The sequence below is a fragment of the Oncorhynchus tshawytscha genome, linkage group LG09, assembly GCF_018296145.1.
Source record: "Oncorhynchus tshawytscha isolate Ot180627B linkage group LG09, Otsh_v2.0, whole genome shotgun sequence".
Lineage (NCBI taxonomy): Eukaryota > Metazoa > Chordata > Actinopteri > Salmoniformes > Salmonidae > Oncorhynchus > Oncorhynchus tshawytscha.
In genome coordinates this window covers 30879281-30906491 of record NC_056437.1, presented here as the reverse complement: position 1 = coordinate 30906491, position 27211 = coordinate 30879281, and the positions used below count along the sequence as shown (strand labels likewise).

The window sequence follows — 27211 nt, the reverse complement described above, 5'->3', positions numbered from 1 at the left end:
TTATCATTTTATTGGCAATATACACTTGAATATCAAAGCAGTAGGCTGGTGCTCTTTTTTAAAATATATATAGTCCTGAGATGAACAGTAAGAAACGACTGTCCTGTCAAACCTTACCCAGCTACTAGGATACAACAATCATATTGCACATGAATAACTTGGACTTCAAACTGTCCAATAAATTATGCAGCGTTCTAAATGTTTTACACGATATGTTTTTTTACGATCAATGGTTTATCAAAACCTCTGATCCCATGGTTCATTTTACCCCGTGACTACGGTCGCGGTCCCCTGCTCAGGCGTTGCATGCATCAACCATTGGTTGCTTGGCACGTCGACTGTCAGCGACTGACAGATTGCTATAGCATGTGGTTAGCTGATACATAAAATACCTATCCAGGCGTTGGAAGATCTGGGAAGCGTCAGCAAAGCCTGGGCACGTTATATAACCGCCCAGGCTCACTTTCTAATTGGCGCAGAAGCTGTCAGTCCAAACCATGCTCTCCAATGGACCACTTGCTTTCTGTCAAACACAGGCCGCCATGTTCTGTCCCCGGGGGCTTGTAGATTTCTTGGAGCGGAGTCTGCCACGCCGAGGAGTGCGTAAACAGTGTTCTGGGCTTCAAACTTCGCGCTGGGTTTATCCTAAAGAACTGAACTAATCGCTATGAGCCACCCGTCCTCTGCGGGCGGCGGGGGCGGAGGACTTGGTGCCGGGAAAGCAGGAGGAGGAAAGCACGGAGGTTCGGGAGGAGCTGCGGCCGCCGCTGCTGCAGTCGCCGCCGCGGCCGCCGGAGTAGGAGCTGTGGCCGGGTCTGTCTCGGCTCTACCTGCCGCTGTTGTTTCCTTGCCCTCAGCAGCACTACCTGGACAATCTGCTGAACTTACAGCCTTGTTTGAGTGCCCGGTTTGTTTTGACTACGTTCTGCCACCGATTCTGCAATGCCAGGCCGGGCATCTAGTTTGCAACCAATGTCGTCAAAAGCTAAGTTGTTGTCCAACTTGTCGAGGCCCTCTTACCCCGAGTATCAGGAACTTGGCTATGGAAAAAGTTGCCTCTACTCTACCGTTTCCTTGTAAGGTAAGAAAATACAGAGATGCATGGAATCCGAAATACGCAGATATCTGATTTTAACTAGCTTGTTGTACTTATTGCCAATTAATAACTAGATTGACAGCTAAGAGCGCGTAGTGACTTTCACAAGTGTGTGTGCGAGTCCCTCGTGCGCTCCGGTAACTAGATCAAAACGAGTTCTGATGATGATACAAGGTCCAGGTCTGTAACTCTCCATACTGCATCTTTCCCATCAGATATCCAGTGTTAGATTGACAACGGCAGGGTAGCCTAGTGGTTAGAGCGTTGGACTAGTAACCGGAAGGTTGCAAGTTCAAATCCCCGCGCTGACAAGGTACAAATCTGTCGTTCTGCCCCTGAACAGGCAGTTAACCCACTGTTCCTAGGCCGTCATTGAAAATAAGAATTTGTTCTTAACTGACTTGCCTAGTTAAATAAAGGTCAAATAAATTAGTCTATAACAAACAAAGTGTTTTCGAATTGAAGGTTTGGACGTTGACGCCACGCTATTGCATCTCTGCTTTTTTAAATATTTTTTTTACTACTGGGAAGTAGCTAGTTATGATCTATACTGTGTTGTCGTCATGGTTAGTCACTTGCCATGTAATTGTCAGAGAAGACCAGAATTGAATGGACCACAACATTGTAGAATGCTTGTCTGAACTAACATTGTCAGATAAAGTATCTGGTGTTGTCATAAGGACCAGATGTGTTGTCATTGTCTTTGTGAATCATCAACAGTACATTCTGTAAATCCGCTCAATCATTCACACAGTTATGACTGCTCAAATGACCTTTACAAATCAAGAGGTTCAGTTTGTAGTTCACACCCTTTCATTGGACCTGCTGAGATGGTGCTGATATCATCACTCTTAACCCCCCTCCCCAGTGCGTGAGCCAGGTGCCCCTCTGTTCAACTGCAAAGTCAGTTCAAAACAAAAGTGACATAATTAAGGATGTGTTGTAATTTTTAAGATTCTGTGTTTTCCCACGCAAAAGATAATTGCTTTTGATAAATATGCTTTATCTGCCTTCCCAGTGAGAACTAGTTGGAAAATTCAAAATGTATTTTATGGAAAGAGCTTCTGGATGATGCACCATGCTGCCTTGTTGACAAAAGGATGCCTTTCAGTTTGATTTGAGAAGGGCTCTCCTCCCTCCCCGCTTTCAACTGATGACATGACAGGCTTTTGCCCGGTTCAAACTGGGCCAGCGTAAAATAACTCCCTCAATGTCCCAGGGTCCTGAGGGTCATGAATCCCTTTGGATTCCGACATTCAAAATGGAGCAGAGTAGGCTTAATGTGTACCATTAAATTGGCTCTCACTACTCTCATTCATGCTTGCTTGGATCCACTCAGTCAAGCCATCGCTTGACTTCATGGTAGTGTGAAACACATGTATTTCCTCTCTCTGTCAGCCAGGGCAGTAGCTCCTGCCTCTTAATGGTGCTGTAATTGCATTGTGGCCGCATTAAAGATGTATCGGCGCTCTGTGGTGCTACAATCCTTTGAAAGGGGATCCCTGCTTCATCTTCTCATTCTCTGGCTGAAGCTAAAGGCTGTGTCAGAGAGAAGCGGGGATAAAGAGACTAAGGTCAGTAATTTGGTATTTAATACCTGCCTGTACATCCATATGTCCTCAAGTGTTTTCGTTGGGGTGCTAAGGCCTCTGCGAGACCCAGGCCTGCTGAGACGAACATTTGAAAGCTGTATGAAGCCCTGCCCTGCCCTGCCATGTCCTTCCCAGCCCTGCCTCAGTCGTCAGTTGAACCATCTTCAGCCCTCATCTCTCAGTAGTACCAACAACACAATACCCTTAACCTTCCTTGTCCTTCCCAGCCCTGCCTCAGTCGTCAGCCAAACCATCTTCAGCCCTCATCTCTCAGTAGTACCAACAACACAATACCCTTAACCTTCCTTGTCCTTCCCAGCCCTGCCTCAGTCGTCAGCCGAACCATCTTCAGCCCTCATCTCTCAGTAGTACCAACAACACGGTACCCTTAACCTTCTCTAACTTCCACTGCGGACAGGTATCACTATGACCGATAACAGCACAGGACTAAGCAGACCCTTTGACCCAAACATGACAGCTCTTGTTCTTCCAGTAGTTTTTCTTCTGAATGTCTGTGTTTATCTTCTCTAAAGCCTCAGCCCACTTCTCCACTGCACATAGAGGTGTTATATGGTGGTTTTATGCATGCCCATTTCCTCAGGAGCAGCTCAATGTTTAGGCTACATCACTGATGGTCTGTCTGGACATCCTGCCTCTATTCAGTGAGCTCTGTTTTATGCAGCTACTTTTGATGTATTTTGGACTTTTCCCAACCAGATCCTCTCCTGGTGTTCCTGTTGTAACGGTCTCAGCGTTGGCCTGCAACCACGTAATGGGATTAGACACGGATATGCTGAGCCCCAGGCCTGCCTGCCTCCCTGCCTGCATGGGCTGACAGTTTATTTCGGTAGGAGTCAGTCTATTCTGGACGGGTTCCTGTTTTTTTTGGTTGTTCACACACACACTGCCAACTGCCGGCACTCAACTGCCTTCCTGACAGTTTATTGTTGGCTACGAAAGCTGATTCTAACAGACGCTCGGGTGCGGACAGACAAACGCACACCTTTTTGGACCCCTCTAATCACACCCCTTATCTGAGTAATTTAGAATGGCAGAGCCTCATTGCAGCAGACGGGGAACAACACACACAAACATCATTATACACACTAGGAGTCGCTTATGCATCATAATAGTAATGTCTCATATTCTCTCTTTCTCACACACACACACACACACACAACAGGTAGGCCTACTCACAAATCCTCTCACACACTCCCTCCCACACACACTTACCTCCACTCCCCTCCACTCTCATAATGGAGATTTTAATGAGAAATCTGCAACATTTCACACTTCAGCTGAGCTTAGAAGCAGATCAAAAGCCCATACACACACACTCTTGCTCATTCATTTTCTCTCTCTCTCATTAGCCTATCTCTTTCTCTCCCACACAAACACATGCAAACATTGTTCCCCTCCTTTCTGAGGTGTGTTCCCTCCATAATATGGCTGAGGGAGTGAGGATGCCTAGCCTGCTGCCTCTGGCTAATTTCACAGTTTCGCTGATTGCAGGGTGACCCATGTGCCCTTGCAGCTTTTGTCGAAATCAGGCATTGGGCCATGTGAACAGACACACACACACACACCATGAGACAATTGTCTTAGCAGGAAAGATGCACTATTTCCTGTTTATCGAAGAAAACAAAATCCTCTTAGGGAGTTCTGGTTACTCATTTTCAGGAAATGAGTTTACGACTGAATAAACGCACTTGAATGGAGAGGAACTCGAACTTGGTTAATTCCACTCAGGATATTTGGCATTTCCACTCAATAAAAAACCTTAAGCTTAAAACTCGATTTCAGGGTCCAGGTGTTGTTGGGACATTCTCTTTTTAGGAGCAGTAAAACTGTTAGCAGGTCGAGAATCGTCTTCCCCTTATTTCATGATTGGTTATCCCAATACAAGTACAGATTTTAATTGGATGTGTAAGGTCTGTATTGATGGACTATTTATGAAATGCTAACTATGTCTGGTCCTTCCACCCTACAGCATCCCCCTTGCGGTTGCATGGCCTGTGGTGCTGCGCTGGCCTGGCACGTCACTCCTGAGCATGTGATTCCTCACTTCAGTTCTGCCTCTATGGCCCCATGTTATTTTTAGAAGCAGGCTATGTGACATCTGCTTTGCATACTCCTCTGCCTCCGAGCTGAGACCTCTGCTGGGAGGGAGCAGGCAGTCTGTGTGTGTGTGAAGTGTGGTTAAAGTTGTGGCGTGGTTAGTCGATAAAGCAGGACGCCTGCTGAGACGTGTGTTAGAGAGAGAGCAGGGCTGATGTATGGCAGATGGTAGTTCAGCTCAGTTGTGGTGTGGATGGAATGGCTGTTCATTTGGTGTGTTTTACAGTATTTGTGTGAGAGCTGCTTCCTTACTTTGGTGGTTTTTGTATTAGCAGTCTCGTTGGTTGCATACTTTTGCATGACCTTTTATTCATTCATTATTTGTTTTCATTTGTTAGGATGTCAAGTCAAGGGAGGTGTTAGGAAGTAGGACGGTGCAATGTTTGTTGTGGTTGTTTTTCAGTGAATGTATCAACTGCTCTGTACAGCAACATGTCTGTAGTGCCGCTATCTCCTAAAGGGAAACGGAACTGCAGTGTTTATTTTTTAGACTATCAATTTAAAATGATAGACATCATTTGGAGATGAAATGGAATTGCCAATAAAATGTGAGTTTGTAATGCAGGGAGTATGTAGTAGATCCTGCGAGTCAGTATACCCGACCTCTACTAGCTATTACAGCTGATGTGATGTCTCACCATGGGGGTTTCTAATGGGGATTTGATTAAACCAGCATTAGCTGTCTGGATCGCACTACTGCAGTATTGTTAAGTGTGTGATTTAATGAAGAGGATCGTGAGCAGACTCTGGGGCATTATATCTCCTCAGCGCTCCTCTCCTCTTCTTTCTCCTCATCAGTCTTTCCCTGCATCTCCTCAGCTCTCCTCTCCTCTCTTCTTTCTCCTCGTCAGTCTTTCCCTGCATCTCCTCAGCTCTCCTCTCCTCTCTTCTTTCTCCTCGTCAGTCTTTCCCTCCATCTCCTCTCCTCTTTTTTTCTCCTCGTCAGTCTTTCCCTGCATCTCCTCAGCTCTCCTTCTCAAAAACATCATCACATTTTCACACTCAGTCAACCTGAAAATATCATCCTATGCACAAATACATTTCCTCATGTCTCCAGTTGGTGTGTTTCACTGTGTGTGTGTGTGTTTCCACACACGCGCTGGCAGGTTGCCAATCCAACCCCATCCCCTCTCCCCCTCTGAAGTGTTGCTCTCCTGTGTGTGTGTGTCAGTGTTGTGATTGACAGGTGTGCTTCTGTGTTGCGGTCTTGGGGTTATAGCTGAGGGGAGAGTCTCTAGCCGGAGCCATATGATAACATGTCTACCTGTCTGTCGTATTGATTGTTCCAGTAGTGTGATATGCTTTCCCTTGCATAAATGTATAGAACTGTCTTGTATATCTGAAAAACACCACTCCATCTCAATATTTCATTCTACTGATGTTTGCGGTAGGATTAGTGGTCACCAACCTTCTGAGTCAAGATCACTTTCTGAATCAAAATACAAACCGAGATCTTCCGCTTAGACTTTTTTAAAACATGACTTAAAAAATGTAATCCTATGCCACATGAAGCTATTAAAAACATTACTGTAGCAATGAGGTTTGTGGAGTAGGTTCCAGTCAAATAAATCCCATTCAGGGACTTGGTGAACACACACAGGCCCAATACATTATCACGCATATTGGCTTTGCTTGAATTGCCCTGCCAATGCATTGTCCTGACCATTTTTTTGGTCGGCTATTTGATCACACCGGCAATCGATCAGTTGTATTACTTATGAGGCACAGCTGAGTGAACATACATTTTAAATAATTAGCTTTTTATTTAACTGGGCTGATGGTGCCTGCATCTGATGGTCAGTCTCAGCGCGGGAGAGAACAGTAGTGCGCTTGATTGGTTCTCCGGGCCCGCCGGGAAGGCAGAGTTTGTACCTTCAGACACGTGCACTCTACCGCCAACTGTGCGAGAATTTTTTTTTTTGAGGGGAACTCGAGGCTTTATCGTTTTATTTTTTTTACAGATGTTTGGCGACTAGAAATGCCTTGGAGATCGACCTGTCGATCGCAATCAACCGGTTGGTGACCACTGCGGTAGGGTGTGTGTGGTTGCTGTGTGTGTTCACCAAGCCCCTGAATGGGATTTATTTGACTGGAACCTGTTTTCATCATGCTGTATTAGCAGCCTGGGCTCAGTGGGGGTGAGATGTACTTGAATGAATGTCATCATGAAAACAAAAGAACATGATTTATCTGCTTTATGAGCTCCTAGCCCAGCTACCACCACACCTGTCCTATTCTATTATACTGCTGAATCACAATGACCAGATCTTCAGTGTGTCCTCTACTCTTCCTCCCTCTCCTTCCCCTTATCTCTACTCCTCCTCCTCCCTCTCTCCTGTGTGAGGAGTCATTCACACCTGACTGCACCATAAACCCGTCAGCACTGAATTGAATTGCCTGGTGATTAAGAACACTGAGCACCCGTCTGTCTCTGCGCGATGTGGGTCTTTTTAATCATGCCTTTTCTCACTCGTCATTCTCTTCCTGTCTCATGCCTTTTCTCATTCGTCATTCTCTTCCTGTCTCATGCCTTTTCTCATTCGTCATTCTCTTCCTGTCTCATGCCTTTTCTCATTCGTCATTCTCTTCCTGTCTCATGCCTTTTCTCATTCGTCATTCTCTTCCTGTCTCATGCCTTTTCTCACTCGTCATTCTCTTCCTGTCTCATGCCTTTTCTCACTCGTCATTCTCTTCCTGTCTCATGCCTTTTCTCATGTCATTCTCTTCCTGTCTCATGCCTTTTCTCACTCGTCATTCTCTTCCTGTCTCATGCCTTTTCTCACTCGTCATTCTCTTCCTGTCTCATGCCTTTTCTCACTCGTCATTCTCTTCCTGTCTCATGCCTTTTCTCACTCGTCATTCTCTTCCTGTCTCATGCCTTTTCTCACTCGTCATTCTCTTCCTGTCTCATGCCTTTTCTTGTTATTTCCTCATTCACTATCACTCATTTATAATTTATTTATCTATTGATTTACCCTTTTATTTAACTAGTTAAGTCGGTTAAGAACAAATTCTTAGTTACAATAACGACCTGGCAAAAGGCCTCATTCTCTCTTTCAAACTAAATGTTATTTGTCACACGCGTCATACAACGGGAGTAGACTTGACCGTGAAATGCTTGCTCACGGGCCCTTCCAACGATGCGGAGTGAAAGAAAAAATTATAGAAATAGTAACAGGAGAAATCAAATCCAGAAGAATGAAGCTAATATATAGGGAGTGCTTTCCTTTCCTGTTCTAGTCTTGCTCCCCATCTCCGTCCCTTTGCTCTCACTCTTTAATCATCCATTATCTGGCAGTAATGGAGGCTCCTGGTACTTTTTGGCTTCAGGGGCATCCTGTTTGTCCTTGTCCATGGCACTTGTCCATGTTGCACTGCAGTGTATGGGTTTGTGTGTGTGTGCATGCGTGTGCCTCATTACATCACACGACTCCAGCTGTCTGATTCAGAGGGGTTGGGTTAAATGGGGAAGACACATTTCAGTTGAAGGCAATCAAGGCATACAGTTGTACAACTGACTAGGTATCTCCCTTTCCCTAATTGTAACCTCACCTGATACTGTCACCCACAGCTAACACTAAATATTTAGCCATGTACGCTGCAGGGAGGCTGACAGTTAGCTATGCAGCTTATGTAGGGGTGTGGTTGTCTGTGTCTGCACATCTATCCATATGCATTTTGGTGTCTTTATGAGTGTGTACACACTGTATGTGTACCTACTGCCATACCGCTTGTTTATAAACTTGGAGGTGGTGGGTGTTCTGAAGGCATTGCATTAGCAGAACCTCTCCTCTGGCAGGACCTGCTGAATCTGTTGTTGTTTTTAGACTGAGGTGTGTCCCTAGCCTCCAGACACAAGTGTACACGCATACATGTGTCTCCGGCATCTCATCCACATCCCGTTGAGGGAGGTATTAGAGGCTGGCCTTGGATAGGGGGGACACAATGGAAAAGATGCTGGGGAAATGGAAAGTCAGTCGGCCAAGGCCAGCTGCTCTTCGATCAGCTACCTGCCAGAATCAATGAAACCAGCCCCCCCCACCCCACACACACACACACAATCTGCAAGGAAAAGGCCAGAGGATGGTGATTCTGCTCTGGAGTCCGAACAGTCTGACCTACAGGGGCAGATGGATGCAGAGGGAGAAGGACAAAGAAAAACATGGGAGAGGAAGGCCAGGGGTTGTTGACATAGACAATGTACAAACTGAATAGACACATAGTAAACATATAGAACATTCAATGGAAATCCAGTGAACAAACTCTGGAGTATAAACTGATTTACACTGAGGATGTATCTCAATATGCAGAGGGAGGGATGCTGCCGTGACGAACACAGTGGCCCCCCCCACCCACACACACACACACAGGCAGTGTGTCTCCCCGCCTCCTCCATTCGTGTGTGTGCTGCAGTCGTTCGATGGGGGAATGTTTTTGCGCGGCGCCTTGTCTGTCACCGCGCTGAGCTGAAAGGAGAGCACAGCAGAGTGTGTTTGTGTGTTATGCAGGCATTCCTCTGTCCAGCTTCAGGTGATTCAGTAGGCGCTTTTGCTGTGTGTGGCAGCCACTATTCTGCTGTTGGTCGTGTGTTTAGCTCGGTAAGACATCGAGGAGGAGCTGTCATTGAGGGCTGTTTGTATTTGACTGCAGCAGGAGACCGCCAGGAAGGGAGGGAGCAGGAAAGGGGGAGTGCTGGAACGAGTGAAAGAGAGACAGATGTTACCCTCCATGTCCATTGGTCTGTTCATCTTCTCTAGAGATGCTGCTTGCTAGTGTTTAGCTGTGTGGCTGATACAGCACATGCCTGAGCCAGGCTGAAGTCATACAATGGCGGTACTGAATGTTCTCTCTGGGTAGAGGACAGACGGCGAGGTAGCTAGCAGCATGGATCCCAGCTGACTGTGTGCTTCGCATCAGACTGTTTGTGTGAGAGCGAGAAGAGACTGAATTCCCCCACAGCAGAGAGGTTCGGAGCTCCTCGTGGCTTTGTTTAGGCTGTCTGGCAGGAGAGAAACATTGGGCTGATTTCAGTGTGTTCAGTCAGAGGCACAATAAATATGTGAGCTGAGCTTGGCTGGTGCCTGAGTACTAGAGGTAACTTAGTGTGACTGTGGACCGGACAGACACAACACCGATTCATTCACACTTAGAGAGACATGCATGCCATTGACTGTGTGGAACCGATATTAGGGACTTTGTGTATTTTCAGCCGTTACTGCACCATTAGAGCAGTCAGTTAGGCAGGCAGCTCTCCTTACACCTCAGGCTGCCGTTACATTACAGCAGTGTGCTTTGGGGACTGATACTCAGATTGCTTTATGTAGCCAGCAGGCCAGCTGTGGAGCCCCTCATCTCTCTTACCTGGCTTATGGTGGAGCCGGAGAGGTATTCTATCCTTAGAGTGCAGAAGGGATTTAGCACCTAAACTACTTGAGACTGAATTCAGCAGGACTTTGGTATACAGGAATTGAGATTTGGATTGGATCCACTTGTGAAGGAAGAGCGCGGTCATTGATGGGTCTCGTGGGGGGGTATAGTAAAGACTCAGTGGTGCGTGAAATTGGTTGAGGGATAGTGTGTCAGACAGAGGGGGTGTGTGTGTGTGTGTGTGTCCATTCTCACACGTCATGCTGTGCCCTGCATCCTGCCTGCCTCTCCTGAGGGAGATGGCTCAGTGGCGCTGCCTGCTGGGGTGGCACCGCCATCACGGGGTCAGCACGGGGGTTACGGCAGGGGCTGGGCTGGGGTCAGAAGTCAGGGTTGCGGTGGGGGACACGACTCGACCAATCTGCCGCACCAATCCTCAACAGGGGCGCAAGGTGAGTACCTTAATTTACTCAGCAACCTTTCAGACAGTTTAAACCTAGTATTTTTACACCACACTTTAGATCAGCTAGATACTGCTAAAAGAGCAATGAATAATTTATAAACCCCATCTTTTAGGTCTCTCTCCCCTCAGAGTTCTGTATTCTTTTGAGAAGAGTTTGGGGGTCTTGCTGCTGATGTGAGGGTTGTTATGCCCAGAACCGTTTTTACCACCAGAATGTAACTCGTTTGATGAAATTCTTGCCTCTGTTCTGCATGATGTTGAATATTTAGCAGCAGATGAAGGAAAGTCTTGTACTAAAATTAGAAGCGCTCTCCTCACCATGGCATCAAAACAATGTTGCTGTATCTCATTTTGAAGCCTGCTATTGCAGCCAGTGTGACTGAAGGAAAAACAATTGGATGAGAAGAACAGGTAATGGAACGTGTGGTGTTCGATCCGGGAAATGTGATGCCTCTAACCCAATTACTAGACAGTCTCTCACTGCCAGCCAATCTCATCCCAAACTTTTAGCCAGATTGCTATTGATCCTAGTGTGCGAAGAGGAATGGAGAGGAGGTGGTGGGTGTAATGGCTGGGGATGGGGGGAGATGGAGAGAATGCAGACAGCCCTCTGTGACTCATTCCCTGGCCAAGAGGGTAATCAAACACCCCTGGTCCGGCAGCTGGATGACTGTTCGGGACACATGAGCCTCTGGATACTCTGTTCAGTAGTCTGTCATTATGACCTCATCACGCTTCCCAGGCAGAGAACCATGATGTCACTGCCTCTCACTGGAACTACAGGAGAGGACCACACCTGTTCTCTTTCTATTCCTCACCAGCTTCTTGCTTTTCTTCTACAGTTCACCATTGTTTTTTCCTTTTGTTTCTCTCTCCGTCTACCTCTACATCTGTTTCCTCTAAGCTGCGCGCAGAAGAAATATCACCTTCCGCAGAGAAACATGAGCTTGAACTTCACTCAACTTTCTAGAGTTTTCCATGTTAGTTAACACTATCAACGTTTCCTTTTACTGTGGGAATTGTGATCGAATCAGCGCAATATTATCCACTTTCAATGCAACCTACCAAAACAAACTATGCCAGACTGAGTATGCAAAAGTAAATATGCAAGAGATTTTGTTGTAGGCAGAACGCATCGGAGAAGGATTCTACACAGACCAGCGCAGGATAACCAATCAGAGCTGCAGTAGGCCTATGCAAATGGACCATTGCCATATATGAATCTGTGCCATTTACGTTGAACTGGACTGTGTTTACACAGAGTAGATGTGCTTGTTTTGAGATCAAAGCAAGAGCTGCATGTAGCCACGTGTGAGAGATTAGCCCAGTTATAAATCATTTGTACTGATTGCTTCCTACGAGCACAAAACGTGTACATTTCTAGACATCTTTGAAAATCAAGTCAAGTAAAGGGGTCGTGTTGTATTTTGAGACGGACTTGAATAGGCAAAATAGGTAGAGGGTAACATCATTTGTCTGATTCTATAGAATAATGGTATGGGAATGATGCATTTTATTTTGTAAAGTGGTTTCTTGCATCAAACATTTTCACTCACCTTGTCTGAAGGACAAGTAGGTTCATGTCAACAGGTTCATGTCAAGCTCCGCATGGTTTTGTTCAAACGTCTCATGGAATGTAGGCCTACAATAAACACCACACTTTGGTTGCTACTGTGAGCTATTTCCATTTGGGATGCATTTTCTCCATTGATGATGGTAGACCACTCTGTTAGGTCTACATTTATGATCAAATAGCCACAGTAGTCTACTTGGCCACTGTTAAAACTAACTTAAAGCGGGTACAGCCTCAGTGTTCACAGTAAACACGCACTGGAAGTTGCACAGAATTTTCACAACGTTCAAGTTTGCGCTCAGTAGACCTGAAATTAGCTCAGTGGGATTTTTTTATTTTTAGGGAACGTCTACATCCACTTGGTTATTCTCTTGATCTCGCCACCCTCCTCACACTTCTCTTGAGCTCTTCCCTCTCCTTTTTTTGCTTACTTCATCCATCTTCTCTCTCCCTTTTGATCATTATTTTCCCTCCCTCTCTCTGTCTCGTGGGACATTCCAGCCATCCGTGGAGAAGAGAGAGAGCTGCAGGATGGAGGCTAGCTAGCAGGGTTTGTGTTCTGAGTCTGATGGCGGTTAATGATGCAGTCAGGCTCCAAGGAGTTAAGTCCCCTCAGCACCACCATCACTCCCCCCCCAGGGCTCTGTCTCAGAGGATCTGCCTAGACAACACACACAAATGTACAGTATCCGTGCCACCATCTCACTTTCTCCAATCTGCTCTGTCAATATGAAATAAATCGTTCCGTTTATAGTCGAGGTCGACCGATTTAATCATCATGGCCGATTTAATTAGGGCCGATTTTCAAGTTTTCATAACAATTGGTAATCTGCATTTTTGTACGCCGATTACATTGCAATCCACGATGAGACTGCGTGGCAGGCTGACCACCTATTACGCGAGTGCAGCAAGGAGCCAAGGTAAGTTGCTAGCTAGCATTAAACATACCTTATAAAAAAACAATTAATCTAACAATCACTAGTTTAACTAGCTTGTCCTGCGTTGCATATAACCAATGCGGTGCCTGTTAATTTATAAATGAATTGCAGCCTATTTTGCCAACGGGGGATGATTTAACAAAGCACATTTGTGAAAAAAGCACAATCGTAGCACCAATGAACCTAACCATAAACATCAATCCCTTTCTTAAAATCAATGCACAAGTATATTTAAAAAAAACCTGCATATATAGTTAAAAGATTAATGTTAGCAGGCAATATTAACTAGGGAAATTGTGTTACTTCACTCGCGTTCAGTGCAAGGAGAGTCAGGGTATATGCAGCAGTTTGGGCCGCCTGGCTCGTTGTGAACTGTGTGAAGACCATTTCTTCCCAATAAAGACTAAATAATTTGCCAGAATTTTACATAATTATGACATAACATTGAAGGATGTGCAATGTAACATTTAATATTTACACTTCAATAAAATATGGAATGGTTCCGTATTTCACAAAGAATAAACGTTTTGTTTTCGAAATGATAGTTTCCAGATTTGATCATATTAATGACCTAAGGCTCGTATTTCTGTGTGTTTATTATAATTAAGTCTATGATTTGATAGAGCAGTCTGACTGAGCGGTGGTAGGCAGCAGCAGGCTCATAAGCATTCATTCAAACAGCACTTTCCTGCATTTGCCAGCAGCTCTTAGCAATGCTTGAAGCACAGCACTGTTTATGACTTGAAGCCATTCACCTCCTGAGATTAGGCTGGCAATACTAAAATACCTATTAGAACATCCAATAGTCAAAGGTATATGAAATATAAATGATATAGAGAGAAATAGTCCTATAATTCCTATTAAAAACAACTTAAAACTTCTTAACTGGGAATATTGAAGACTCATGTTAAAAGGAACCACCAGCATTCATATGTTCTGAGCAAGGAACTTAAACGTTAGCTTTTTTACATGGCAAATATTGCACTTTTGTTTTTGCTTTATTTAAATCAAATTGAATGTTTCATTATTTATGTCAGACTAAATTGATTTTATGTGTATTTTAAGTTAAAACTATTAATTCAGTATTGTTGTAATTGTCATTATTACAAATATATATATATATATATCTGTATATCACTCAATCAATTGGCTGATTTAATTGGTATCGTCTTTTTTTTGGTCCTCCAATAATCGGCATCGGCGTTGAAAAATCATAATCGGGCATCCTCTAGTTTATAGTTCTGTTTTTAAACACAACGACTAAAATGGCACTAATGTACACTACTCCAGGGCTGTGATCCCAGACTCTCTAATCGACTGACCTGTAAAGTCTTCCATCAGCTTAGTCTGAGGCCCATTAACCCAGGTACCTTGTAGTGTCTGGACCAGTTCTCCCAGCCAGCCCTGCTGCCTTGTGAAGTTTAGCCACTTAGCAGGACTGATGAGTCTGCAACTTCACAGGCCTGATGGAACACATCCTGGAGGGAGGACAAGTCACCTACCTCAGAAGGAGTGCTTCCAAAGTGCCTCAGCCAGTCAGTCGATACCAACCCAGCCCGGCACAGCAGTGAGGAAGTTGCCCAGGTGAACGTTGTTTTAGTCTGAGAAGCTGTTCAATAATTCAGTGTAGCTAACAACTTTTAACTGTTAGAACAGGCCTGACTGTTCCACTCATGCACAGCAGGAGCAGGTAGTTTGTGTACTTTGAGTTGGTCATCACAAGAGGTAGTGGTGGGAGAGAAGCTGGGTCTCGCAGCTGAATTGAGGTGGGGTTGGCAGTGTTTTACTGCTGCTTCAGGAGGTTGTCCGTAAATTAATTTTCTAGCAATGTCCTCACAGTTAATGGTCACACAACTGGGTGTTTATATTCATCTTCTCAAATTTGAGATGGTTACATGTCATGTGTTAATTGATTGCTGACTAGCTTATAATTGAGGTTGGCTGTGTTGGTTTTTGGACAGAATTTAAGAGTGAGAATCATGGACTTTTTTCTTTTTTTTTTTTTTCACTTTAAAATGTATTCCAAAAAAACACCATTGATTTCATAGTAAACCATACATAAACCATACAACTCCATGCACAAGGACTACTTAACAGTTTACACTGAAACATTTGAAAAAAAATGTTGTGGTTGAACTGTGCAAATGTAAACTTTGGTAACAGAATCTCCCTTCAGTTTTATATGCGAACGTGGTTTCCAAAAAACTCTTAAATATCTGCTTCGACTTAAGATTCAAAGATGTCTGCAGAAAGAATACGGTGTCTGCTATTTATTTTTTATTTCACCAGGTAGGCAAGTTGAGAACAAGTTCTCATTTACAACTGCGATCTGGCCAAGATAAAGCATAGCAGTGTGAACAGACAACAACACAGAGTTACACATGGAGTAAACAATAAACAAGTCAATAACACAGTAGACAAAAAAGAAAGTCTATATACATTGTGTGCAAAAGGCATGAGGAGGTAGGCGAATAATTACAATTTAGCAGATTAACACTGGAGTGATACTGGTGTGCAAAAGAGCAGACAAGTAAATAAATAAAAATAGTATGGGGATGAGGTAGGTAAATTGGGTGGGCTATTTACCGATGGACTATGTACAGCTGCAGCGATCGGTTAGCTGCTCAGATAGCAGATGTTTAAAGTTGGTGAGGGAGATAAGTCTCAAACTTCAGCGACGTTTGCAATTCGTCATGGCCATGCTATGTCATGGCACCATGTGTTTGAAGTGGATTAACACCTGCTAACGGAATTAAATCATGGGTCCCTGATGTGTAAAACACAGAAATGCATAATTGGACATCGCAGAACACAGTAGAGTACAGTACAATAACTGTACCTTACTTTATTGTATTTGACTTTACTCTACTGTGCTCTACTCACTTAACTGTAATGTGATATCCAAACTTGTGAAACATTCGTCTATGATGGGTTCAGATTTGGTACAATCCATTAACATCAAGGCCAGGGTAGACTGACAATTTCAACTACTTTTCAATGGCAATGGACCTCCAGTGTCGGTCGGTGCTCAGTGGGTGAGGATGCTGCTTACAGTAAATGGAAAGAGGGGGCTCATGGGTAGGTGTCAGTAAGAACTGTGAGAGGTGACATTAACAGGAGAGAGAGGCAGAGAGGGGGTGATAGAGAAGGGTTGTCGAGACTGGCTGTTTAAACACTTTTGGTTTGACCAACAGAAAGACAAAGAAAACAGTTATGAGCTGTCACCAAAACTCCATACACTACCCACCATTGTGACCTGTATGCTCTCGTTGGTTGGCCCTCGCTTCATACGGGTCGCCAAACCCACTGGCTACAGGTTATCTACAAGTCTCTGCTAGGTAAAGCCCCGCCTTATCTCAGCTCACTGGTCACCATAGCAGCACTCACTCGTAGCACGAGCTCCAGCAGGTATACCTCACTGGTCACCCCCAAAGCCAATTCCTCCTTTGGTCGTCTTTCCTTACAGTTCTCTGCTGCCAATGACCGGAACAAACTGCAAAAATCTCTGAAGCTGGAGACTCATATCTTCCTCACTAGCTTTAAGCACAAGCTGTCAGAGCAGCTCACAGATCACTGCACCTGTACATAGCCCATCCAACTACCTCATCCCCATACTGTTATTTATTTATCTTGCTCCTTTGCACCCCAGTATCTCTACTTGCACATTCATCTTCTGCACATCTACCATTCCAGTGTTTAATTGCTATATTGTAATTACTTCGCCACCTGCTCCTTTGCACCCCAGTATCTCTACTTGCACATTCATCTTCTGCACACCTACCATTCCAGTGTTTTAATTGCTATATTGTAATTACTTCACCACCATGGCCTATTTATTGCATTACCTCCCTTATCTTACCTCATTTGCAGTCACTGTGTATAGATGTTTTTTTTAAATTTTTCTACTGTATGTTTTGTTTATTCCATGTGTAACTCTGTGTTGTATGTGTCGAATAGCTATGCTTTATCTTGGCCAGGTCGCAGTTGCAAATGAGAACTTGTTCTCAACTAGCCTACCTGGTTAAATAAAGGTGAAATAAAATGAAAACATTTTTTAAAAACAGTATGCCAGTGAAAGGACGGTAGAAGGTGGCCCAACAGTGGTTTGTGTCTTATGATTTCCCATTGCAGCCAATTCAGTTGCAGTAATGGCGTTACTGATATTTTTTTTGTTGGTAATTCAGTAACTAAATTGGTAACAAGTTTTAATCACTTAATAAACCATGTATATCAGTAGAATCACCAATTTATTGGTAGGTCTACCATTACTTGTTAATTCTGTGAACTTTCATTATCCTCCCCCATGAGGTGGAGAGATTAGAAAATATCTTAGATATGTGGTAGTTTTCGTTAGTGGAATTACAAGGCAATATATCAAATGTATTTATATAGCCCTTCTTACATCAGCTGATATATCAAAGTGCTGTACAGAAACCCAGCCTAAAACCCCAAACAGCAAGCAATGCAGGTGTAGAAGCACGGTGGCTAGGAAAAACTCCCTAGAAAGGCCAGAACCTAGGAAGAAACCTGGAGGAACCAGGCTATGAGGGGTGGCCAGTCCTCTTCTGGCTGTGCCGGGTGGAGATTATAAACAAACATGGCCAAGATGTTCAAATGTTCATAAATGACCAGCATGGTCAAATAATAGTAATCACAGTGAACAGGTCAGGGTTCCATAGCTGCAGGCAGAACAGTCGAAACTGGAGCAGCAGCACGGCCAGGTGGACTGGGGACAACAAGGAGTCATCATGCCAGGTAGTCCTGAGGCATGGTCCTAGGGCTCAGGTCTTCTGAGAGAGGGAGAAAGAAAGAGAGAATTAGAGAGAGCGTACTTAAATTCACACGAGACACCAGATAAGACAGGAGAAATACTCCAAATATAACAGACTGACCCTAGCCCCCCGACACATAAACTACTGCAGAATAAATACTGGAGGCTGAGACAGGAGGGGTCAGGAGACACTGTGGCCCCATCCGATGATACCCCCGGACAGGGCCAAACAGGCAGGATATAACCCCACCCACTTTGCCAAAGCACAGCCCCCACTCCGCTAGAGGGATATCTATAACCACTCACTTACCATCCTGAGACAAGGCAGAGTATTTCATTAACTCATAGAAGGTAAACAGCTTCTCCAAAACTAAATATGTGTTGATGTTAGTTGGCAGGGGTCTTTACATCAACATTATTGTGTTTTTATGTATTTCTGATACCTTTTTAAGACTTTCTGGCAGATGTTTTTTAAGACCCTTTTTACACCTGTTTATCCAGAAATCCAAGCCTTTAATTATGCCAAATTTTAAAAATGGGAAATGGTTGAAAATGTTATCTATGCCTTAATTTCCCCCAAATAAATAGATTTACTTTTAGCTTTTCGACAAGCTCCTTTGAACTTCATGTTGAAGCTCATGGTTCCTTTTTGATGGAAATACCCTCAAGTCAAAAGCTGTCATCAAGCCAACAAAGAAGCATACAGAATTTCAGAAAAAAATGTACATTTTAAGAATGTCAAAGCAGAGGGATACAAGCCAAGGCGGTTTATCGAACTTCTGTTTTGATTTAACGTGAACGCATAAGTCTAGGAAACGTTCACCAGCAGCTCCAGTCAGACTCCCCTCGCTGGCCAAGCTCACTGCACATGATTTGCAACTTAAATGTGTAAATTCATTAATTCAGCAGCCAGCGGCTGGGCTGACCTTTGTGCCTCTTCAAAGGTTTGGCCCGTTTCCTGGCAGGAACCCAGCCCCATCTCTCTAGACCAGGGACCATCAACTAGATTCGGCCGCAGGCCATTTCCTTTTTTAAATAAAACCACCCGCCAGTTGGGAAACCCTGCTCTAGACCTTGGCCCCATGCCTCCGCTCCAGCCCACATACCCTAGTAGACCTATCTCCATCCCCATCTCCCCAGCCTCAGCCCCATCTCTATCTGCCCAGCACCAGTCCCATCCCTATTGCTAGCCCTATTCCCCCAGCCTCCACCATATCGCCCCCCACCATGCAGTTATCCCAAGCCAGCCAGTACTAGAAAGAATGCTTTAGTTAGGATTTTAGCAGGCCTCCAGAGCCCAGGCCCGGGCTAGATTAGGTTTAATTAAAATAAGTGCGAGGAAGAAAATAGCATTTACCACCACTGGGCGAATTTACCAGCTTTTGTTAATGTCAGGGGATTGCCAACAAACCAGTTGGTTTTTCACTCCCTGGTTTAGATTTTAAATTTTAGACAGTTTAAATTTTATGGGTGAATAAGTGTCAGGGGGTTGTGTGTGTGTGTGTGCGCACTACATCATTGACAGTGTAGAGAAGTGAAGTTGACATGAAAACCCTGAGACTCTGTAGCACCCCACAGAGAGAGGCCGGGCTATGACTCTGGTCCGACACACACACACACACACTGGAGGAGGAGTAGATGGAGGTAGGGCAAGGTGTACAATCACTTATTGTATTCAGAGATGAAGAGGAGAACAAGGGGTTTGATCCAAATGGAGCAGGGACACGCTACATTCCATGAGATGTAATGTGAACACTGCTCAGTTGTTTAGCGTGTGTTAATGTTTTGGTGGCTCTAAGGAAATGTGACCATTTTTGATGGGCAAGGTTTTTCAATTATATTTGCCTAAATTAATTGGCAACATTGGGGCACTCTTCCAGAGGTCCTCATTTACCCCTTCTCCCTCCCAACCCCCCAGCGCGCACACCCCTCATCAAGGAGGGGAGAGGAGGGAGCGAGCTTTATCACAGACGGCCTGCCGACCAGGATTATGGCAACAAATCCTGTCAATCACTCATTAATAAAGGTGGATAAGAGGATCAGCTTCCCCCAGGGACTCAACCAGTGAAACAGACTGACTTCTATACAAATATTTGGTCTGGGGGAGGGTGAGAAAGGATACAGAGGAATTTGCGTGACTGCAAGTAGGCCCATTTGAAAATCCGAATGGAATGACGTTTAACCACATTGTTAGGTTAATAATTGGGAAACGTTTAATGGAGAGGGAAATCACTTTGATTTTAACCAACATGTTCTAACCCAAACAGTTGCAGTTGTGCGTGTCTGGCCCCTGATGGTTTTAATACCCAGCTACCTTATACATAACGCACGGTTTGTCGGTCATGCTTCTATTCTCTCAAATGGTCCAGTGGGTCCAATAGCTATGTTAGATCACACCAAGTGGGAAGCCTCTAATCTGCCACATAGATTAATATTTAATGGGGCAAATATTAAAACTTGCCCCCTAGGGCAGTTAACTGCAGGGTTGTGCTCAATTCAGAATTTTGAATTGACTCCCATTCAACTCATGAGTTGAAATTTGACTTGATTGACCACACCCCACAGGATGTAGAATTTGAGGTTTAGGAAGTAGAATTTAATTCAGTGCAATTCAAAGAAATTCCACTCCGTCATAGAACATGAGATTTTCATTGTATCTGACACACTTCCAGATACCAAAGAATATATCACTTTTCTATGGAAACAATGTTCATACTCTTTTGACCTTAGTGCTTAGAATAGTCCATTATAATTTGAGGGTTACTAATGCATTCTGGAAAATGTCAACCATATTTTATATGCATGTGTATAACGACATGTTTTATGTACAAGATGTGTATTGATATAGAATAGAAGAGGCATTTGAATTTCATTGCATTCTATTTCCTTTTAATTCATGTTTACTATTTAAAATTAAAATCCAATAATTCAATTGGAATTTGAGTCATTCTCTATTAAATTCTGAATTGACCTTGGTTAACTGGGGCCAAAACACAAGCATCTTTCACACCATGTCACCCCACATCCTCCCTCGGTCCTCCTCCTTCACACGCTCCCATCTTTTCAATCCCAGGTTAAAAGGAGGACACAGCACATAGGCCCTGTTGGAATGCTTAGAAAGATGCATCATTTCTTCCTTCCTACCTTGCTTAGAGTAATGACTGTTCTTACAGAACTGAGTGGGTATATAGTGACATTTGCTTCAATTCCTTCCTGAAGGAACTTCAAATTCAAGCTTTCCATCATAGACAACCTATTGTCTATCTATCCCAGGTTATCCACCTTAATGACATCAAATGGATCTCCTGGCCTTGTTAGTAGCCCTTCAGGACGTGAGTCCCGCTCTAGTTCAGCAGAAGCCCTCTCCCTCCAGTCTAATCAAGGCCAAACAGCCAGATCCGCCGCCTCTACGCACCTTTCATTAGATAATCCATTTATTACTCCAACCATTCAATACCTCCCCAGCACTCCCAGAAATGGAGGAGCTACGCACATGACATGTCTTCCCATACTGTCTCTCCTCTCCTGCTACACTCGATCTTTACTGTTGTCTGCTGATGATTCAGATTGTGCATTTCTTTTAAAAACATCCCTGCTAACGATGTCATGTGTCTCATTTAGTTGAATGGCCTTGTATTGCATTGCTTTCGTACATTGTTTCATTACCATCGAATCTTCTAAGATTTGTCCTGCCTAACATCTCCACTGATGTGTTTGGAAGCTGTAGTAGTGCCAGAGGGTTTGTCTAGAGGTGCTGCTGCTGTTCAACTAGATTAAGCAGCTGTATGAGGAGGAGAGGGAGGGAGAGCATACCAGTATGACCTTCATTGGTATTCCCTGTCGAAGATGATCAAGGAGAAAGCCCTGTACTGGAGCCATGCAATTCATCTCTTCTTGATTGACCTGAGCCTCTCCTCCTTTAAAGAGCATGCATGCATGCCTCACACCAGCTCATAAGCATGCACACACAAACATCTATAGGCAGCTGCTTCGTCGACAAACACGCACACCACACACGTACACATCACACACTCGTACCCTGACACTTTCACTGAAAACGGAATGCAGCTGGCATTTACACTCAACCTTGGCTCCCATCATCTGTATAGCCTTAGTTTTCTATGCATGACATTGGTTGGACAGTAATGTCTCATGAATGGTAATTGGTGATATTACAATGTCATGGGTCTTTTGATGAACATTTATCTTGATCATGTTCTTCTCCTCCCCCACTCCTTACCCTCCTCATTTTATCTACTACTCTTCACATGCTCTCCCTCACACCCCCTCCCTCCTCCATGTCTTTGTTCCCTCTCTCTTGCACTCTTTCCCTGCCTCTTTTCTCTCTCCTCCCCCACATTTTTCTTTCTCTCAATTTGTTCTTCTTTCGTTCCCTCTCCACCATCATTCCTTCATTTCCTCTCCCCCCTCCCCCATCTCCTTTTGTCATCTCTTTTCTTTTCCCTCTCCCATTCTATCTTTCCTCTCCCATCTGTGGCTCATTCAACTCCACTCCACTTCAAGCTTATTGTCATAAACAAGAATAGGTTATCAATCAACATACCTAAAACCAAATTGTAAACAATTGTCATTCTCGCTCTCCCCCCTCCAGTACGCATCAGCCGGCTGCCTGTTGTCCCTCCACCACAGTGAGAAGCCTGAACACGAGGAAGTGTGTGAGTTCCGTCCCTACACCTGCCCGTGCCCCGGAGCTTCCTGTAAGTGGCAGGGCTCCCTGGAGGCTGTCATGCCCCACCTGATGCATGCCCACAAGTCCATCACCACCCTGCAGGGAGAGGACATCGTCTTCCTGGCCACAGACATCAACCTGCCGGGGGCTGTGGACTGGGTCATGATGCAGTCCTGCTTCGGCCACCACTTTATGCTGGTCCTGGAGAAGCAGGAGAAGTACGAGGGCCACCAGCAGTTCTTTGCCGTGGTGCTGCTCATCGGAACGAGGAAGCAGGCAGAGAACTTCGCCTACCGCCTGGAGCTCAACGGGAACCGGCGGCGCCTCACCTGGGAGGCCACGCCCCGCTCCATCCACGACGGCGTGGCGGCCGCCATCATGAACAGCGACTGTCTGGTGTTTGACACGTCCATTGCTCACCTGTTTGCTGACAACGGCAACCTGGGGATCAACGTCACCATCTCTATGTGCTGAGCTGCTCAGATGTAGAAACACACACACCCGTGCGTAGAAGTTACACCTCTCGTTCTCAGACTTACACACAAACCAGTATACAGTTACTGACTGCTGTGTGATGCAGTAGAGTGTGTGTGTGTGAGAGGACAGGTAGGAGATCGAGAGGATATATGTGTGTGTGTTGCTGCTTGAGCCTTGTTGGCTCCCCATAATGCTTGAATGGAGACTGGCCTGTAGCGTAGTTTCAAGGTGTGTGCCTGTTCTCTCATTGTGTGTGCTGGAGACAGTGTACAGTAGCTTACATGTGGTGGGCTTGTAATGATTGATTCCCTACCTGTGCCCAGGTGAGTTTGCCTTGCTCCCAGGACCCCACATCCCTCTTCAACTGCTCCCACCCCACTCACCCCCACCACCTCTTCTGCCCAGCCAACCGGTGCCAGGCAAGGAGGGCACTGCCCAGGGTAAGAAGAGGCGGTCCGTCAATCTGCTTCCACCCGGCAGATTCAGAGAAGCTCCACTTCAACAGCCAGTGGCCCCTGCAGATGCAGCTTTCTAATCCTCACAGCGAATCAAGTTTCAGTAAATTGGACAGTGGACAAATCGGGGCTTCAGAGACGCATGTGGGCAGAGTTGGGGCCTGATGGTGACCAATGCACTGCCTCCCAGTCTGGGTTAGTGTGAGCTGAGGGGTTGCTCATGCTCTGCTAAAGGATTACACAGACTACGAACCAACTCCTTACTGTTCAAAACAGTAAGCTGCAAAACGCAACCATTTCCATAAGTATGTCATGCTTATTAAAACAAGCCTATGTTAAGCCCAGAGTGTGTATGAAATGAAGATGACACTGTAACTGAGAAGTTGTGTGTATAATATACACTGAGTGTACGAAACTTTAGGAACACCTTCCTAGTATTGAATTGCACTCCCTTTTGCTCTCAGAACAGTCTCAATTCGTCTGGGTATGGACACTCTACAAGGTGTCGAATGTGTTCCACAGGGATGCTGGCCCATGTTGACTCCAATGCTTCCCACAGTTGTCAAGTTGGCTGGATGTCCTTTGGATGGTGGACCATTCTTGATGCACACAGGAAACTGTAAGCATGAATACCTCAGCAGCGTTGCAGTTCTTGACTCAGACCGGTGCGCCTGGCACCTACTACCATACCCTGTTCAAAGAGACTGAAATGTTTTGTCTTGCCCATTTATCCTCGGAATGGCACACGTACACAATCCTTATCTCAATTGTCTCAAGACTTAAAAGTATTTCGCTAACCCATCTCCTCCCCTTCATCTACACTGATTTGAAGTGGATTTAACAGGTAACATCAATAATGGATCATAGCTTTCACCTGGCCAGTCTGTCATGGAAAGAGCAGATGTTCCTAATGTTTTGTACACTCAGGCAATTGATCCTGAGATTGTAGGCATATCTGTCCAGCATGTAGAATAAAGAAAGATTAGATTTTTGGTCATCATAACGTTTCATAAAGGTTTCATAATGCCTTCGTAATGATGGTATGAAACCTGTCGTAACCCCTGTTCGGTAAAACCCTAGTGCCTAGTTATTCACATGGATTCTGTATGACAATACAAACAACAAATGTAAAACAAACTTAAGTTGAATATTTACATTCTCAAACAACAAAAGCATGTTACTTCTCCAAAGTCACAAGTTCTGTTGTTTATACCCTGACTGAACGAAGGTTAGCTTGTTTGCTAACAATGAAGTCCCACGCCTTTTTGTATGGTAATTTTTTCATTTAAATCCCTGAATGAAAGACCGGACCTTGCGACTATCAGATTCTATCTTACATTTTGGTCAAAAATGAGTTATTCAGATAGTTGGTCTTTTGGTGGTCCTTTACAGGTGAGAGAGAGGTCCGGTTTGTAATGGAAAGAAAATGAATACATTGTTAGTTCTATTTGCGCAAACACCTTTTTAACTTTAAGGTTCTATCTGCAATCCATTCACAATGCTGGGTTGTCAATCAAAAATAATTGCATGTAAGGTGATATACTTATTGAGTCATAAAAGAGTAAGACATCGCAAAACAGTTCTGAGATCTGGGACTTGAAAATTACTCCATCTAAAAATGATAGATTTTGCAGATAACCTTATAGTCCCAAGTTCTTGATTATTAGATCATAGGTTCTGGTCCTCTTTTTCAATTCAATTTTTTTTTCTCACCACTTTTTCAGAACAATGGCCATAATGTAAGGTAAAAACTAATAAATACAGGTGCATTAGAGCATATTTTAGGCACTTAGAGGCATTACTGTTTTTGTCTTGTTCTATATCAATACGAAAACCTCCATGGAGGTTATTTCACTGAAATTATAAATTTACCAGATTTTATCGATTTAATAGCAAGTAGTTTACTGACCTTGTGTCAAAGACCAGAACAGTATCAGTATCCATAGCTAAGCTTTAACAATGTTACTAGTTCTCTGTAGGATATAGTGTATTTGCCATTTTGGGGAACTTTCGCTTTAACAAATGTGATGAATGTTAATTAAGAGAATAATTCACTACAAAACAGTTCTGAGATGTGTGGACTTTTATGCTCAATATCTCAGAACTGCTTTGCGCAGATAGTCCCAAGGTCTCGAGGTGTCATGCTATTTAAAATATGACATTATGTTCACTTCATGACACAAGTCAAGTCACATTTTATTGTGTGTGTGCGTTTGTGAATACTTCAATGTTTGCTTTGAAGATGAGGTTATTGTCAAGGTTTAAAGCACTGAGAAGGTTCTGGAGCAAGTCCCACAGTACCACCACGGTTGGGATTATTTATGCTGTGTTTTTCTCTGCATACACTCCTTACCAACAGAGAACAGTATGGAGGAGGCACACATTTGTAAATACACACATTTTCTTATTTGTTCCTATGTGTAACAATTCTCTTAATTGTTGAACCTGGTTTACCTTCAATTATTTTATGCTCTGATATACTGTAATATGGGGGTAGTTTTCCTCTTGTCAGTCAACCCACCACAGCCTTACTTTTGTACGTATCCTAACTAGCATGCCCTGCGTTGGGAGGGCATCTCTGAGGACTGACTCAGACCAACCCTTAGTGTCTTGAACAGACTCTCGGTTTGAGTGGACTTCGGGGCAGAAATGGGCATCACATAGTAGTGTAGCCATGTACCTTCGCCCTCACCTGGCATCATAGTAACCGAGCAAGTACCCACCTTTCCATGAAATACCTCTGATGTCGACCACGGATATGTCTGTATTCCAACAGTCCTCTCCTGCTCGCTCTCCTGATGTTCTGCATGGGGGGAGGGATCCCCACTACTTGCCCACAAACCCCTGCAGTATACCCAGAAACATCCTCTTCTCCAGTGCTCTCGTCTTTCTTATAAACATTTGAAATATGTAAATGTTGGATGACCATATTTTCTAAAAGATAGTATGAGGATATTTTGTTAATTTGAGCGCTATTTGTGTTCACGGTTACTCCAACTGCTGTACAGAGGTTTTGAGGTTATTTTGAGCTGTTGTAACTACCTGCCATTCTGCTCTGGTGGTCAGTGTCCCTGCTTTACCCACTGCCAGGACAGACATTTCTGCCAACACAGTCCTTTGGGCAGCACAGCTCTGCAATCACTATGGTTTATCTGTAATGTCAGCAAAAAATGCTAACTGTGACGGTCATATTTTCCTAAGATGGACTTTAAGCCTTTAATACTGCGTCAGTTATCATGATCAGTTGCCATGAGTCATCGAGAACTGCAGTCCTTTATGTTTCTCAAACTTTATTTAATCAGGGAGTCATACTGAGACCAATGTCTCATTCACAGATTAGCCCTGAATTACAGAAAATAAACACATCAATACAAAATGCAAGCAGAAATAAAAACATGGTCATAAAAAAACAAACACATGAATAATAATAGTGATGATAGTAATGATGATCTGTTTGGCATTGCATTAATGTATTGTTAATGGGGCAATAGGAGATCAAATCAGTGAAAACTAAGGCAGAGACACTGTCCACAAAATGAGATTTCAGGATTTCATGGCACATTTGTTTACACTTTGCAAATTGAAAACCCCTTTAGGTCTACATCACCATTACCTGACAGAAACATCTGTCAACATTCATAAGCATTCTATCATCTAACTTAAATTAACTG

The 27211-nt window shown here is 44.1% G+C and overlaps 1 protein-coding gene across 4 annotated transcripts; it reads left to right on the top strand.

Annotated features, from left to right (window-relative positions):
• The first annotated feature begins 416 nt into the window (after positions 1 to 416).
• LOC112257787 (E3 ubiquitin-protein ligase Siah2) lies at positions 417 to 24058 on the top strand. 4 transcript variants are annotated; one of them, XM_042326793.1, is made up of 3 exons: positions 417 to 1081; positions 22531 to 23111; positions 23409 to 24056. In XM_042326793.1, the coding sequence occupies exons 1-2, from the start codon at positions 668 to 670 to the stop codon at positions 23080 to 23082; spliced, it is 966 nt and encodes a 321-aa protein (XP_042182727.1). In that variant the 5' UTR covers positions 417 to 667; the 3' UTR covers positions 23083 to 23111; positions 23409 to 24056. The 4 variants fall into 4 exon arrangements, 3 of the variants coding, with proteins under 3 accessions (XP_042182727.1, XP_042182726.1, XP_042182728.1); XR_006084081.1 differs by having other exon boundaries at positions 418 to 1081; positions 22531 to 23313; positions 23409 to 24057; XM_042326792.1 differs by having other exon boundaries at positions 418 to 1081; positions 22531 to 24056.
• Positions 24059 to 27211: the final 3153 nt, after the last annotated feature.